Genomic DNA, 17,903 nt, shown 5'->3' with positions numbered 1-17,903 from the left:
CTTGTTTTGGTTATTCGTTCACTTCATGATCTCCACTTCATGACTCTCATGAGAGTCGAATCGGATGATGATGATGATGATGATGATGATGATGATGATGATGATGATGATTATGATGATGATTAGTGATTTAGGGCGCTAAATGGCACCATAAGCGCTCATGAGGCTGAACTGCTGGCACGTTTGCCATCTGCGTCGGCTTCTACTGACCAGAAACCATCAATGCCACAGACTGCAATGCAACAGTGGACGCCGCCACTGGCGTGCCGAATACTAAAATGTCGCGTATTCGGACGAGTCCTGCTTCAACATGTTCTACGGTGATGGCCGCATGCGTGTTAGACTCTACCGTAACGAACGCAGTCGAGCAGACTGCACTGCTGAGCGACGTAACGAACAAATATCAAGCTTGAGGGTTTGGGGCGCCGTTGGCAATAACATTCAATCATTTCTCCTGCTTATTGAGGACAATCAGTACAGTAGCCACTAGATCCGAGATGTCTTAGTGTCTAAGTCACTGCCCCTCTTTCAGGCAGCTCCACATTCCATATTTCTGCAGGAAATGGCTGCCTCACACGTGGTGAGGAATACGCAAGCTTTGTTCGAAGAACGACAGGTACCACTGCTTTCCTGTCCTGTACGTTCGCCTGACACGTCGTCCATGGAACAAATCTGGTATATAGTCGATCGGCAACTTGTTCGTTCTGATCCTCCTGCAATTACTGTCGATGCTTTATGGACGCGCCTACAAACCGTATGGCAGTGTGTTCCCAGGAGAATGTGCAGGCCATCTTTGGTTCCAGGCAGCACGTAGCAGTTTCACACCGTACTGAGTTCTTGTGGTCAAAGTGTGTATACAGGGTGTAAACGATAGCTGTTTACAGCATAAAACAATGATGCAGGAGACGAACATTTTGATATACTTACGGTCTATGAAACCGGAAAACGACTTCAATTTGACCCACAAAAACCACCTAAGCTACAGCACAAGATTTTGAATATTCCCTGTTCTCTTACGCTACCGGCTTACGTCAGTCAGATTTGTGAAATTTTATTTAATTAACGTTAGTAACCTAAACTTTTTCATTATGGTAACCAACCGTCCAAAACTTTAAAATATTTTATGCAAAAACTAATTACGTTTACAGTTCAATCGAAACAACACCTTAAACAAGCACAGAAGTTTCTTATTAAGAAAGGCTGAGAAACAAAAAGGCTTGTTTTTAATTTTACGTAGTTAAAATCTAAAAAAGTTAAGGACGAGTTTAGGGACAAAAAGAAATGTTAAAACGGTTAAGAGTGACAAAACCGGCGAGGTGAAAAGGGCGAAAGGATATTCAAAATCACGTGCAGTGCGCATGCGGGGTAGCTTAGGTGGCTTTTGTAGCACAGTTTGACGTTGTTTCCCGCCTTAATAGACGAACCTGTCTCCTTGTTGGTCTCTTATTTCCCCTACATCACTGTGGCACGTTGTAAATAGTTATCGTTTGCATGCTGTGTACAGTATTGTGATTGAAATCATTTGACTGTTCTCATGTCACTAATCTGTGGAATAAATTTCATTGTGATGGGATATTTCCCTCATGGTGCTGCAATTTTCACTAGTAGTAACATTTGTACAGTGTTCTTGAGGTAAATAGGAGGAGAGTACAGCAATTTCAACTCAAAAATCTTATTCTTTGATAAAATCTCTCGTTACGCTTTGGAAAGTTGGTTATAATATTTAGATACATCCTGAAGCACATACTGTTTCCTTTGCACATTTTTGGAAATTATTTGTCGTAATCCTATACAATTTTTTGACATCTCCCAGCTGCTAAAACTTTCAGCTTAATAACTGGCGCCCACAGATCTCCACCGCATGCCACTACAAAGGATCTGTCTTAAGGAAAATGTCTCTTAAATCAAATCCTGTAAAAACTGTTCAACCCCATAATTTATACTTTTTGATATTTGATTTACTGTTACTTGAATCCTTGTTAATTTTTTCGCCCTATAGTTGTACACCCAGTTCGATGCATCGACGATTTTCATTTTTTATTTAGAGGGCTGATTACGATCAGTGGTGGTCACAGCTTCGCATCAGGAGACAGGTTACGTCAATGATTTCTCAGTTTTGTGAGTCACAGCTTGGTACAAAAGTTTTGAAAGAATATCGAAGTGCAAATACGGTGCTCTGGCCTCAGAAGCGGCGCACACTCGTGCTTCGACATACACACTGATATGGAAAATTGCGTTCTCTTTTTGCGGTCGAAAATAAAATTCATCATTCAACATAAAGATTTCCAAGCAATAAATAACTTTCCCATGGAGCGGGATGTGTTGGAGAAGTCCGGCGGAGTGGCCATCCATATTCCCGAAATTCAGGTCCATTAGATTTCTGTCTGTGGGGACATGGGAGAGGCAACTACGTATGCGATGGAGATCGGAAATCTTATTCCGGTGTATGTGTTGATTAAAGTCACTGAGATGAACCGGGTAACAACCACCATAAACATGGTAGACGACACGCCGAGCACATCGCGTACCCTTTCTGTATTTTCAGCAGCATTTGTTTTATTCTACACGAAATGTGCCAGAAACAGAGGATGAATAGCACTGTGCTTAAGTGCAAGACAGAATTGTTTTTCTATTGCATCAAAGATGGATGCTTACAAAATAGCCACCAAGTTGGTAATACAGTCTCACCATGTTCCCCCCCTCTCTACCACCTCGTACTACTTGACTTTAAATTTCTGTATAACCACTTGTTCTCGTTTTAAGGTCGTCTTACACAAATGGATCACCCTGTAGATTGACTTAAACTGTCAAAAAGGAGCTGTACAACTCGCCAACTCATTGCTGCTCCAGACCAGCTTACAGAATTAATGTGCTTCCCGCTGATATCTCTTCTGCTCTTTGTAGGTATGTCTGATTCAGCTGACCCCGTCCCAGAGGTCAACATGGAGGCTGCGTCGGAGGGCAACATGGACCCTGTCCCGGAGAGCAGCATGGACGCTGTCTCGGGGGGCAAAGTGGAGACTGCCCAGGAGGGTAACATGGAAGCTGTCCAGGAGGGAAATGTTGAGACTGTTCCAGGCTGCAACGTAAAGGCTGTTCCGGATGCCAAAACGGTGTCGGTACGGGATAGCAGCAGTGAAGGAAAGACGAGCGGCGGCGAAGACATCGACCAGTGAAGGACTGCGTGGCCACTGGAGGGAGAAAAAGTGACGAGCGCGTGTGGCGCTGTCGGCGCACCGTTTTGTCGCCCGCGCTTTGTCTACGACTCTGTATCTAATGTACTTTGTAATGTACTATATCTAAATTATTCAGTACACTATGTATAGTCTAATAAAATTGCTACGAAACGACTTTCTCGAATTAATACCGAAATACGGCAGCGTATTGGAATGTGTGTAAGGTAAGTAGCAAAGACATGTTTAGGCTGCCAATCACTGTGAAGTGCGTGGCAGAGCGTACTTTTCTCTTTCCATATCTTAAGAATTCGGTCCGTTCATTCGAGAATGTTTGTGGGAAGAGTGAATCCCTATGTACATTACAGCGAGTCTGTATTTGCCTAATTTGGTCTAGGGAACCGGTATGTAGTGTAAGATGAATAATATTCGCAGTTTCTGTCCGGAAAGCTGCATCCCGAATTTTTCTGAAGAGGTTCCCACGAGATGAAAGGCACCTTCCTTGAAGTGCGTTGACACCTGTGCACCTTTGCTAGTCCCACACGCATATTCTGGCACGCATGGAGGTGAGTGCCTCTTGGTCAATATGAGTGCGTGAGTGAGTGAGTCCATTCACACCTACAGAGGATCAAGCACGCTACTCCAATGACCAAGGTGCAGCTTCAGGTTAAATGCGACCTGGCCACTGGACAGTGAGCAGCTAGCTGTGCCGGCGACGTGCACCAGCTAGGCTGCAGCATAAACATGTCCTCTAAAGGCAGGCTTATTGTGAGAAACAAAACACTTACTGGATTCTTAACATACGCAAGGAACAGGTCTAGAATATTCAAATATGTGCCGGTCGGAGTGGCCGAGCGGTTCTAGACGCTACAGTCAGGAACCGCGCGACCGCTGCGGTCACAGGTTCGAATCCTGCCTCGGGCATGGATGTGTGTGATGTCCTTAGGTTAGTTAGGTTTAAGTAGTTCTAAGTTCTAGGGGACTGATGACCTCAGAAGTTAAGTCCCATAGTGCTCAGAGCCAATATTCAAATTTGTGTGTTCATATTCGGATTAAAATTACTTGATGGTTGATACTTCACTCGTTGCAGCTGGTTTCCTCCAATCAGAACATTCAAAGCCACGCCCGAACCTCTCTGCATTGCCAAACTGCCACAACATTTAGTCAGCTCACTTCCAATTTCTTGTTTGGCTCTCTTTATGAGTTTGGATCCCGAATCCTGAGTCTGGCCCTTTTATTTCGTATTTCATCATGCAAAAAAAAGAACACTTTCCGTATACAGCACTAACAAAACAATACTGGATTCTTCCGCGCAAGACGCGATTCAGCGTCACATATACTGTTGTTATAATCACAGAGATCGGCTTACATTGTATAAGTTCCACAGCACAATGTGTGAAGCTGAATTTTTGAAGGCTGCATTAATGGTTGCGACTGGATCATCAGAGTCAAAAGTGTAAGTTTTCTGTAGTACAAAGTCGTTGCGCAGTTGTTAGCATATAAACCTGTTGTGTAGGAGGTCGCCTGTTCGAATCTTATCACATAATCGATTTTTGTTGTTGCTAAGTCTAATCAAAGGACTTTGTTGTTATTTTTATTCATTAATTGGTTTAAAAGTATTTTTTTACTTCTAATACGTTGCTGCAATTGCTTTCATCGACGTGTTGACTTTATTTGCTCTTATTTTTCCTCCTATCATTCTTTTTTTGTTTGTAATGTGCTTGTGCCGCCTATAATATGTAACTATGTGCCAGCCAGGCCTGCTCATCGGTTGGTAACGTGGGAGCTCGTGTCGACGATGTGAAGATAATCTGAGCTAATCAAGGCAAGCGAGAAATTAATTTGCTTTTACCGCTGAAACTGAAATTTTTCTGCCTGGAGTTTGCTCGTTGTAACGCCCCAAGGACAGAAAACCCCAATTAACAAACTTTGTGGAAACTTAAAGTAGGGAAGTGAGTCATCTTGACAGTGACGGCAACAATTGACGATAAAATCTAAACTGGTAATATTTTGATGAACACTTGTATCATTCAAATACTGAGAATAGCATACAAAAAGGGGAGATAAAAGGAACGGATTATCATAGATTCTTTATCAAACATCTGTAGAATAAATTAAAAATCATATGAACGAAGGTTAAATCCAAGAAAGTAATTCAGTCAAAGCTAACATTTACCATGGAACAGAGCTGTAACCGCATCGAAAAGGAAATTCACTGCGACTACAATGCAACTCGGATATGGAAATGTTCAGTTAGTTGCTCTTGAGTCGCTCTAGAGTACTTTTGCAACAGTTGTCTGGATGCAAACGCTATTAGATTGTGTCAGTTTTGGAGGTTTGATAATTCGTGAGATAGAGATTGAAGTATTGCTCTGTCATTCGACTGAAGAAAGTTAATCTTTACCATTCTCAACGCGACGGTATAGTAAGACGAGTGCAAGACTTCAATTGAGTGATATTGGTTTATCGGACTTAGCCTTCGTACTGATGAACGGTTACAAACCTTGAGAGCAATGGATCAACGACAGAAAAACAATTCGTAGTCTTGCGTAGGACACAATAAAACGAAGACACGAAGAAAGACAAGTACGCCGATTAGTCAAAAGTTGTCGTCAGCGTCACGATTACTGAACTGAACAGAGTTTAATGGCTCAAATGGCTCTGAGCACTATGGGACTCAACTGCTGAGGTCATTAGTCCCCTAGAACTTAGAACTAGTTAAACCTAACTAACCTAAGGACATCACAAACATCCATGCCCGAGGCAGGATTCGAACCTGCGACCGTAGCGGTCTTGCGGTTCCAGACTGCAGCGCCTTTAACCGCACGGCAACAGAGTTTAATCTTGAATGACATACCGGTATGCGTGTGTTGTAGGGACAAACAATTAATTACAGGAAGAACAATAAAATCAGAGTCAAAAGAAAAATCTTACGTGTCGCCTAACTCATTAAACGGACAATACAATGTGCGTTAATGCAAGTTGATTGACTCTTTAAACATTTTAAGTTACTAAGTGAGTACATGAATAATGGGCAGTGAAAAGTGATTAGTTTAAACCAGTATTACGGCATATCAAAAAAACATTTACTCCAACATAAGTTATCTTTGGATTTACGTCGGACCGTTGTTAATAACTTGACGTAGCGACGGAATAATAGACAGCAAAATTTCATCCTCGCTATGTATGATGCGAAAAACGACCGTAATGATGAAATCAAGATTTTATTTCATCACGGAACTAACCGGGCATAAAAATAAAAGATTGCAGTTTTCCAGTTCGCATAAGCTGAGAACTGTTGCGGACAGATAACAGAATATTTCTAAACCACGCGAGGAGTTATGTTGTTACGAGAGTACAGGTGCTGTTCCGCGTCATACCGACGGGGGCGAACATCGTTACGAGTCGCGTCTCCTCCCGGCGAGTGAAGAAGGGACGGGAAGTCACATCGTAGGGGTTAGCTTTAACCCCCTGAGCAAAGCGATCGTGATTTTAGTTCTGACGCAGATTGTTGACTGTCGGTTTCTCGGATACATCGCATATCACGAGGTTGTGGTTAGGTTAGGACATGAGTTTAACCCTAAAACACAAACGTTCTTCAGTTATGTAATGTTACAAACGTTCATTCCCGGCGGGGTCAGGGATTTTCTCTGCCTCGTGATGGCTGGGTGTTGTGTGCTGTCCTTAGGTTAGTTAGGTTTAAGTAGTTCTAAGTTCTAGGGGACTTATGACCACAGCAGTTGAGTCCCATAGTGCTCAGAGCCATTTTTTTTTGTTACAAAGGTTCGTAATTTTTACGACATAACGAAAAGTAAGCAAAATTTGGTAACACATTTTATTATTTGTTAATTACCACTAATAAACAATACAACCACAGTCTATAATCAAAGAAACAATAGTTTTTGACACCAGTGAGAACATTTATTTCGAACAATTAGTGCATAATTGCGCTCGATGCTCTTTGCGAAATGCGTTACAACGGACTGATGACCATATATGTTAAGTCCCATAGTGCTCAGAGCCATTTTGCGTTACAACAAACAGCACAAAACGCTGTTGTCATTCTTCTCTTTTTCGATGGACATACGTGGCAGATAATTCTCCTCGGGGCAGATGATATTCCAGCATTTCCACCAACGTTGTCACGATGGGGTTCGATTCCTAGGACAGACTGTATAGTGAGGCGCACGTCATTTGATATTCTTGGTATGCGTAGCCTGCCTTGCATCCATGGTGAGAGTAGCTCAACACTCAGTCTTATTAGGAAGTTTTTCCTCGTTAGGACATTCTCCTTTTCACGGATGGTGTTGTGAACGTGGATTACCCACATATTGACACACTGCATGGCGGCTTAATTACTATGCAATAATTTTAGTAGCTGTGTGTCCGGTTATGAAGTCTCGTAACCGGTTGGCTCTGACTAGTATTAGTATGCAATCTGACTGCATAAAATAACAATAAAGAATGAAGGGAAATTTCCGTTAACACAATTGATTAATTAAGTCCCCAGCAACTATAAAAGCTATGAAACAACAAAGCACAAGTGTAACTGTTCTGTGTGTGGAAGTGTGATTCAACGTACATGTATCTGGCACGGTTCTTCCTCAATACGACAAGATATTTTAAACACCATTTACAATGAACTAATTGAAAAACCAGAAATACTATAATTGCACATAGAAACCAGAATTACAAGTCTGATACATGAACACGAGCCAGATGCTTTGTTGACTGAACCTGTGACCAAGAGGCATTGTCATTAAGGAAACGTGAAATATTTTTTTTGTTACCTCCACATATATTGACGAAAAATACACTGTGATCATTGCAACATCTTCCATCTATACATTACACCAACGAACAGCATCTACTCTCTCGCTCAACGGAACAACAACTGCACACGACATCGTCTGAACTAGTACTGCTCTCGACATCCTCTCAACAAGCACTGCCCACGACAACCTCCGAACTACTACTGCTCCAGTGGAGGCGGCGGAATAATAATCTTTGGCGCAATCTCTGGCGCTGTCATTCAGTGTAGCCACCTTTCATATGCCCCTCCTCCACGGGCTAGAATTTGATGGTATTTTTGCCAGCATTGGTGGTGAAAATACCACCAAATTCGTCCAAATATACAGACAAAATAAAAGATACTAATAAGTAAATATCACATAACTAAATAAATTTTGCCTTTGCACTGACCCTTCAGTAACCTAATATATAAAATACAGTAAGGAATACAAATACTTGCGTACATGTGATTTTACATAATAGTTTACACAAGTATCATTTGTCAGAGTGGTTAAATAATTCAATCAATGGCACCAGCAATGACGAATAGGTGCAGGTAAATATACAGTAAATATACAAATATTCACATACAATCTTTTCAATAGTTCAATAAACAAGTAGCACTACTCAGAGTAGTTGACAATTCCAACAGTAGCACCCAGCAATGGTCAACAGGTGCAAATAGCAGTCCCATATAATTTCATCAGCAGTATTTAAACAGCTCCAACAGTGGCACCCAGCAATGGCGAGCAGGCGCAGACACCAACAAGTGACATTATCTCAGTAGCAGCAGTTCCATCAGTGGCACCCAGCAATGTTGACAGGTGCAGACAGCAAAAAGTGACATCATTTCAGTAGAAGCAGTTCCATCACTGGCACCCAGGAATGTTGAGCAGGTGCAGACAGGAAGTGACATTTCAGTTGAAGCAGTTCCAACAGTGGCACCCAGTAATGTTGAACAGGTGCAGGTAACAGTCCATAATATTCACTATCACTAATTAAACAGTTCATCAGAGTCCATCAGCAGAAATTAAACATTTCCTAGTGGCACCCACCAATGTTAATACGTGTAAGCATGAACAACAGTTTGAATGCACACACAATTGCTTTTACAAAATTATCAATGCTCTTACACTAAACATACAAATGATATCAGATAATTGTCATATTAACTATTACAAATACACAAATATCAGTAAACCTATAATATTCATGGGTGTCAGTGCAAGCCACAACCAACAAGTAAAATATTTAAGAGATAGGTCGGTACCAATTATTTGGGATTAGGAAGGGAAAACACACACAACACACTCACTCATCTTTCATCCACATATTAAGTACTACTGTGTAATTGAGTAGTGTTAACTGTGTAAATGCAATTCTGTCAAAATTGATGTTCAACATGTGTATCAAGTAGTAGTGGCAGCAGTGTATAATAGTCAATAATAGTTAGTCAACCTCATAGTCATCATGTCAAGACCAATGTTTGCGAAGCCAAATCAAAATGTACGGTTGCTGAACAGCTGCCAGTGTGCCAAGATATGCAATTACTTCCTCTCTCCAAAAAAAAAGTATATACTGCTTATTGATTTAACAAAGTGTGTGTGTAGACAATCTTCCTTCCACTTGAGTGTTCTAGTCTGCCATCTTCATCCTCCTTGTTCCATATAAACCAATAAAAAAAGAAATGCTCCTCATTTACTTTACCTCTTATCCACAAAAACTCCAATAATCATCAGCATCACATAATCTTAATACTTCAATAATACCTCTTACGTCAATACATATAAACCTTATCATCAATATCATTTACCTTACCTCTTGTCCACCAAAACTCCAATAATCATCAACTTCATGTAATCTCAATACCTTAATAATACCTCTTCAATACATCAATACATATAAACCTTATCGTAAATATCATTTCACTTCCATAACAAGTCTTTCCTCTAGTCAGTCTCCTCGAACAAGTACAGATAAAATCCTAGTGCAAACATCAATTTATCATCCCATACAATCCGAAGACACAATGTCCACACACAACCTCTGTGTAATCCACCTGACCCAAATCTTCTACTCATTATGAATTATAAAATACATTTTGGTTACCTTGTCCTCCATTAAATAAAGGAAATGCATACATGACCTCTAACAGCCTTTAGTTTGAATAACTTTCAGTAAGTAAGTACGAGTACGGAGTATGAATGATCGTAATATTTCACAATGTGTACACCACTTCAAGAATCATGGCAAAACAGAAGCAAACATGTGGCGTATTTCTTGTGTCAAGTGTCACTTGCTATTTCAATTGCTCACGAAGAATGCATTGTAATAACTGTCAATGGTCTAAACCTAGTGTTGGTATGTCATGTCGTTAGCTTCCTTCCTATTAGCATAAATTTATACAGCTTCCATAAAACCTCCAGCTCATGTGACTTCAATGAAGTTTTTTTGTACCAATGTCGTTCGTTGAATTATAGCAGTTCATTTTCTTATCTTAAAATATAAAGCACTGAGCGTAAGCAAAACATGCAACAGCGAGTAAATATACCAGTAGAGATCAGAATGTCAACAAATGGATGTAGCACAATCCCTACAACGAGGCTCTGCCAAGCGAACAATCTATAATTAATACCATAGTGTGACCTAAACTCCATGTTCGTACACAGTATATCAGCATTTCTATATACCAAATTAAAGAGTAGTTATGACAACAAAACAAAAATGTGTAAATATGCAATCCATACGCAAAGCAGCAAATATATATCTTACATAATAAACAGGTTCAAATGGCTCTGAGCACTATGGGACTTAACAGCTATGGTCATCAGTCCCCTAGAACTTAGAACTACTTAAACCTAACTAACCTAAGGACATCACACAACACCCAGCCATCACGAGGCAGAGAAAATCCCTGACCCCGCCGGGAATCGAACCCGGGAACCCGGGCGTGGGAAGCGAGAACGCTACCGCACGACCACGAGATGCGGGCAATAAACAGGTCATTAGCATCATATCAGCATAAGCAAATAAATGTTCATATGTAATCTTAATAAGTAACCACGAAGGCGCAAGCAGATAAATCACAAAGTATGAATTACATACATAACCATATCAGCACAACTAATCAGGTGACAATTATAATTTAAATAAATAAGCACAGCAGGCACATAATAAAAAAATATGACATCAGTGAAAAAGCACAGCAGCCAAGCGATGCATAATATGCATAAGTAACAACCCTGTTCATTAATCAATCGTTGTCAAACTCAGTTAACACAAAGTATAAATCACGTAATCGCGAGCAGCAAATTACGTCTAAAGTACGTACCTAAGTGGAAATATGTTACCTGAAAAATAAACTCAATTAATAGTTACCTTTTTAGTTGATTACTTTCTTCTTCGGAATTACATTCTTCCTGAAATTTTGTCGATAGCAAGTCCTCTTAGCGTCGGACACACACAGAATATACCTGAACTTCTTAAATATTTTATACAACTTGTAACGGAACCTATTAAAGGATTTACTTTACCGAAGTATGCGATACCCTCCAAATTCAACCAGTTTAACGAGTATTTATGATTATAGAAAAGTTATTGTGTATGTTACCAATGATCGCATAACATGTCTCCATAAACAGTCAATCCATTAAATTATACTGAATAACTGACCCACACAAAAGTTAATATCACTTGATCACTGATACAGCAAATGTCATCATGTAAAAACACCAAGTTCATCTTAAAGATTTAATATGAAGTACGAAATATAGTGGCCAACTTATGTATTTTGGTTCTCCTTAAATAAAAATCACCCAGTGAAACCTATTTGTTCACTACGACGGTTTTCACTCAGTATTCACGTCAACACTCCTATTTTAGACGAAAACCAATGTAATTCTTAATAATTCATGTTATTTACTTATTTATGCAAATTAGTGAAGACAACTGACAAACTTCTAAAAAAACGGCCTTTTTGTACCAAAGAATTATTCTGTCAATTCAACAAATCTGTCTGTCATTTTAATAACATGTTAAATTATGTCACTCGATGTAAATTAATAACTTTTCTGCACAAATTATGATAACAGATGTACATGTGACTTATAAACTATATCTCTTTTTAATCAAAATATCCACGGGTGTACTGCCGGTCTACAGTGTCCAACAGGCACAATATTTCGGCGATCAGACATGTCGCCATCATCAGGTGAACTGACGGACTGAGCTCCTGTGAACGTGCCGGCATGGAGATCCGTACGCTATGGCTGCTCAAGGGGAACTGGGTTCGGTCGCGGCGGCGGCCGATTTAAATACCCTCCGCCCGCGGCGCGCTCACTCCGCTGCCGCGCCACGGTCGCGCGGTGGAACAGATTGCGACGGCGTATGAGGTGACGTCGGTGTGATGGCTCTGTCCGCCGTGGTCGTCACAACTATACGTTTGCTCGATTTACTCTTGATTAACCCAATCGCTGGTTCCCAAGCCTTGCTAAGATTATAGCCACAGTCACGGTTTATGAGGTCGTCATTGGTGCGAATTTCGATGGCCTCTCTAACAACGCTGTCCCAGTATCTCGACGTCTGTACCAGAATCCTCGTGCGTTCATAATCCATAGCGTGATTTTCCGACAAACAATGTTCAGTGACCGCCGACTTGCTCGGATACATCAGCCGAGCGTGCCTCTGGTGTTCACGGCATCGATCCTCGACGGTACGCATCGTCTGACCAATTTACGACTTGCCACATTGACACGGGATCTGGTACACGCCGGCCTTCCTCAAACCGAGGTCATCTTTGGCGCTCCCCACCAGTGCACGAGTTTTATTCGGAGGACAAAACACAGTTCCGACCCGGTGTTTCTTCAAAATGCGGGCGATTTTCCCCGAGAGTGCGCCTGTATATGCAATAAACGCAGTGCCTACCTCCTCCCTCGTGATTTCATCCATCTCCACAGGTTGTGCTGTAGTGGTTGGGCGGACAGCACGTTGAATCAGCCACTCTGAGTACCCATTTTTTCGAAATACAGTTCTCAGATGTTCCAATTCCTGGGGTAGACTCTCTGCGTCAGAGATAGTGCGCGCCCTATGTACTAGAGTTTTAAGTACCCCATTCCTCTGTGAAGGGTGGTGGCAGCTGTCTGCGTGCAAATACAGATCAGTGTGCGTTGTCTTCCGATACACCCCATGACCTAGGGTGCCGTCAGCCCTTCTCTTGACCAAGACGTCAAGGAAAGGTAATTTACCCTCCGTTTCAGTCTCCATAGTGAATTTGATGTTGGGGTGTATGGAGTTTAGATGTGTAAGGAAGTCAAGGAGTTTATCCATACCATGTGGCCAGATGACGAACGTGTCGTCCACGTAACGGAAAAAGCAAGTAGGTTTCCATTCGGATGACGACAGGGCTTCCTCCTCGAAGTTCTCCATGTACAAATTCGCTACCACCGGTGAGAGTGGGCACCTACATATTTGTTGGCCAAATACCTGACGGGAATATTAAGTCCTTATGTGGGTAAATGCCCTCATCACATCCGTAATTCCGTGGATTTTGTTAAACGCCTTGATAGCTTCAGGTTGGATGAGTCAGATATCATGGTGAGTTTTGACGTCGTTTCCTTGTTCACGAGGGTACCCCTGCGAGAGTCACTAGAATTGATTAGTCAGAAGTTTGACGAGAAGACCACTGAACGTTTTAGGCATGTCTTGACTTCCACGTATTTTCTTTTTAATGGAGAATACTACGAACAAACGGAGGGAGTCGCCATGGGTAACCCACTCTCACCGGTGGTAGCGAATTTGTACATGGAGAACTTCGAGGAGGAAGCCCTGTCGTCATCCGAATGGAAACCTACTTGCTTTTTCCGTTACGTGGACGACACGTTCGTCATCTGGCCACATGGTATGGATAAACTCCTTGACTTCCTTACACATCTAAACTCCATACACCCCAACATCAAATTCACTATGGAGACTGAAACGGAGGGTAAATTACCTTTCCTTGACGTCTTGGTCAAGAGAAGGGCTGACGGCACCCTTGGTCATGGGGTGTATCGGAAGACAACGCACACTGATCTGTATTTGCACGCAGACAGCTGCCACCACCCTTCACAGAGGAATGGGGTACTTAAAACTCTAGTACATAGGGCGCGCACTATCTCTGACGCAGAGAGTCTACCCCAGGAATTGGAACATCTGAGAACTGTATTTCGAAAAAATGGGTACTCAGAGTGGCTGATTCAACGTGCTGTCCGCCCAACCACTACAGCACAACCTGTGGAGATGGATGAAATCACGAGGGAGGAGGTAGGCACTGCGTTTATTGCATATACAGGCGCACTCTCGGGGAAAATCGCCCGCATTTTGAAGAAACACCGGGTCGGAACTGTGTTTTGTCCTCCGAATAAAACTCGTGCACTGGTGGGGAGCGCCAAAGATGACCTCGGTTTGAGGAAGGCCGGCGTGTACCAGATCCCGTGTCAATGTGGCAAGTCGTAAATTGGTCAGACGATGCGTACCGTCGAGGATCGATGCCGTGAACACCAGAGGCACGCTCGGCTGATGTATCCGAGCAAGTCGGCGGTCACTGAACATTGTTTGTCGGAAAATCACGCTATGGATTATGAACGCACGAGGATTCTGGTACAGACGTCGAGATACTGGGACAGCGTTGTTAGAGAGGCCATCGAAATTCGCACCAATGACGACCTCATAAACCGTGACTGTGGCTATAATCTTAGCAAGGCTTGGGAACCAGCGATTGGGTTAATCAAGAGTAAATCGAGCAAACGTATAGTTGTGACGACCACGGCGGACAGAGCCATCACACCGACGTCACCTCATACGCCGTCGCAATCTGTTCCACCGCGCGACCGTGGCGCGGCAGCGGAGTGAGCGCGCCGCGGGCGGAGGGTATTTAAATCGGCCGCCGCCGCGACCGAACCCAGTTCCCCTTGAGCAGCCATAGCGTACGGATCTCCTTGACGGCACGTTCACAGGAGCTCAGTCCGTCAGTTCACCTGATGATGGCGACATGTCTGATCGCCGAAATATTGTGCCCGTTGGACACTGTAGACCGGCAGTACACCCGTGGATATTTTGACTATCAAATACGCCGGGAGAAACTCAAGAATTATATCTCTTTTTAGTATTTCTTTGACAAGGTTATAAATACAAGCAGCAAGAAGGATCGGGAGAGCAATCGGAATGTCATTTTTGTAAAGTGTATACTATGTGTGTTATTGTTCGAGGTGGATAAACAATGCAAAGAACATGTAAAAGAAGTACTACTTTGTGTTGTGTCATTGTCTTTGGTGGACAGTGGAATTAAGATGGCCACCAGAGTAATAAATATTTGAAGTTTAAATATTTGTTGGTTTCGCTCGTTATTTATCATCAAAAGCACATCAAAACACGGGACCTCATCTTTTTTACCCCTAGACAACCAGATTTAGAGCCAGCATCAGCATCGAGACACAGCAGCGATCCAGCAAGCAGCAGCGATTACCACAATGCATTTTAATGGCGCAACCTAACATCAAGTGCTAACAAGCTCCGTAAATGGGAGTGAAATAGTGCGATTATAGCAATATCTACGACTAGGCGACCATTACAAACTGTATCCTGAAAAAAACTGAACGTTAATAACAAAATTTATCAAGTCACTATAGCTTTGTACTGAATTTAATGGGATAAATTGGACTGTGTATTTGTTTACCGCTGTCAGTGCATTCGCACTGAGCGCTCGATCAGCTGTAGGTACGCGTGACGTAGGAAGCAATTGTTTGCGGTCAACGACTGCCTTGTGCGGCGCGCAGACTTGACTGTTGCTTTGAGTATGTGCCGCCTCCAGAACACGGCGCGGTATCCTAATATTCTCTGCGTGTTTACATGTAACTGTTAGTTTCTCAAAAGTATGTCATTCCACAAAAATTTTAAGGTTCGATATATGATGTATTCCCTTAGAGCGCCGAGATTGAAGAGTTTCTACTTCGACAGTGTTATCATGAATAATTTTGCGAACTCTACATGGACCGTTATAAAGCAGAAAAAATTTGCAACACAAGCCTTTTCCTTTGAGAGACAAACGGTGAGACTTAATTAACACCTTTTGACCAAGTGACAAGGTTTTTAAACGACCAGGACGTTTAGCTGATTTCTCTCTTCTAGCAGCCGCAAATGCAATATTTTGTAGAGCCAGGTTGACAACTTCAGAATGCCGCAGTTTCCGTGTAGGCGGAAAAGGAACTATTTCAGAAATGCGATTTGTCGGTGCTTTATTTTTTAATATCAATATAGCCGGTAAAGAAGTTGAATCATTAGAGAGTTCATTCAGAATGTTTTGAAAAATATGAAGATACTGATCCCACGTTCTGTGATTATGATGACAATAAAGACGACACAATTTATTGATTTCCTTCATCCATCTCTCTAAAGCGTTAGATTGAGGGTGAAAAAGTGAAATGAAAATTGGTTTAATCTTACAACGCCGTAGAGTACGAAGCCAAATTTTAGAGCGAAACTGTGATACATTATCTGATATAACTTTATCAACATGACCCACTTCTTTAAGAAAATGTTTGATAAAAGCATTAGATACTGAACGCGCTGTTGCTTTACTTAAAGGTGTAAAACACACATATTTTGATGTCAATTCCACTGCTACCAAAATGTACGCAAAACCATTAGTAGAACGAACCACTGGACCGAACAAATCGACTGCAGCCATCTCCTTTAATTTCGCTGGAATGATAGGAAACAACGGTGCTCTGTGAGAAATAGTTAGCGGCTTAGCCTTTTGACATAATTTGCATTTGGCAAGAACAAATCGAATACGTTTTTCCATATTACTGAAGTAGCAATTTTCTCGTAATTTATGAAAGTATTTTCTGGGACCAAAGTGTGCTTAACTGAAATGTGTATACCAAATAAATTTATTAACCCATTCATCAGGAATGCAAACTAACCAAACAGAGTTGTCAACCGATTTTCGTTTAAAAAGAATATCATTGCGAACTAAATAATACTGTCTAATCGCTACGCTTTCCTTTGTCATAAGGCTGGTATCTATTGTCCTGTTTGTTTCGTCTGTCATTTTCAAAATTACCGCTATAACGTCCGTTCCAATCTTATCACTTTTCTCTGAAAATCTATTGTGATTACCGTTACTGAAAAAATTACAAGAAATTCCGTCGTCGTTGTCATACTCAAGTTGTTGTAGCAAAGTCTTAAAAGTTTAAATGTCGTCTTTACATCTTCCGGCTAAAGCAATGTGTCTCATCGATTGTGGCAGCTTAGTTAAACAAATGCGAAATAATTCATTCGGGCTATAAGGGTTGGAAAGGAATTGATTCTTTCGATTCATATCTTCAAAGTATTTTGCCGGCGTGCGGAACTCAGACTGTTTAAAATTACACTGCATAATAAGACTATGTTTGACTCTGTCTTGCGTGTTTTCGGACCAATATGCCGATAGAAATGAATGATAAAAATTATTTAAATTATTACAATGTCTAATAAGTGCCGCATGAGCGTCGCCGGTTCGTTTTTCATAAATATCCTGAAAACTGTCACTTTTGGATAAAATAGTCATATCCAGTTATTCTTTACTGACTCCTTTTCTAGATAGATTGATAGTTGAAGAGTTGTTTTGATAGATACAAAGAATAGTAAAAGAGTAGGCAGCAGTGCAGAAAACTAAAAGGGAATAGCACTACTACAGCTCGGGGCCCTGTGCACGCTACGGCAAATACACTCCTGGAAATTGAAATAAGAACACCGTGAATTCATTGTCCCAGGAAGGGGAAACTTTATTGACACATTCCTGGGGTCAGATACATCACATGATCACACTGACAGAACCACAGGCACATAGACACAGGCAACAGAGCATGCACAATGTCGGCACTAGTACAGTGTATATCCACCTTTCGCAGCAATGCGGGC

At 41.7% G+C, this 17,903-nt stretch overlaps 1 protein-coding gene across 1 annotated transcript in view; it reads left to right on the top strand.

The window, feature by feature from the left end:
• LOC126260465 (alpha-taxilin) overlaps nt 1-3,350 on the top strand; it is a 234,459-nt gene extending 231,109 nt beyond the window's left edge. Inside the window, exon 8 of the mRNA XM_049957796.1 lies at nt 2,905-3,350. Within this exon, the coding sequence (XP_049813753.1) occupies nt 2,905-3,176 (272 nt within the window). The 3' untranslated portion in view covers nt 3,177-3,350. The remainder of the gene's footprint in view (nt 1-2,904) is intronic.
• The last annotated feature ends 14,553 nt before the right edge of the window (nt 3,351-17,903 follow it).

This window comes from Schistocerca nitens, chromosome 1 (assembly GCF_023898315.1).
Source record: "Schistocerca nitens isolate TAMUIC-IGC-003100 chromosome 1, iqSchNite1.1, whole genome shotgun sequence".
Lineage (NCBI taxonomy): Eukaryota > Metazoa > Arthropoda > Insecta > Orthoptera > Acrididae > Schistocerca > Schistocerca nitens.
The sequence above is the reverse complement of the archived record's forward strand: the minus strand, read 5'-3'. Positions and strand labels throughout refer to the sequence as shown.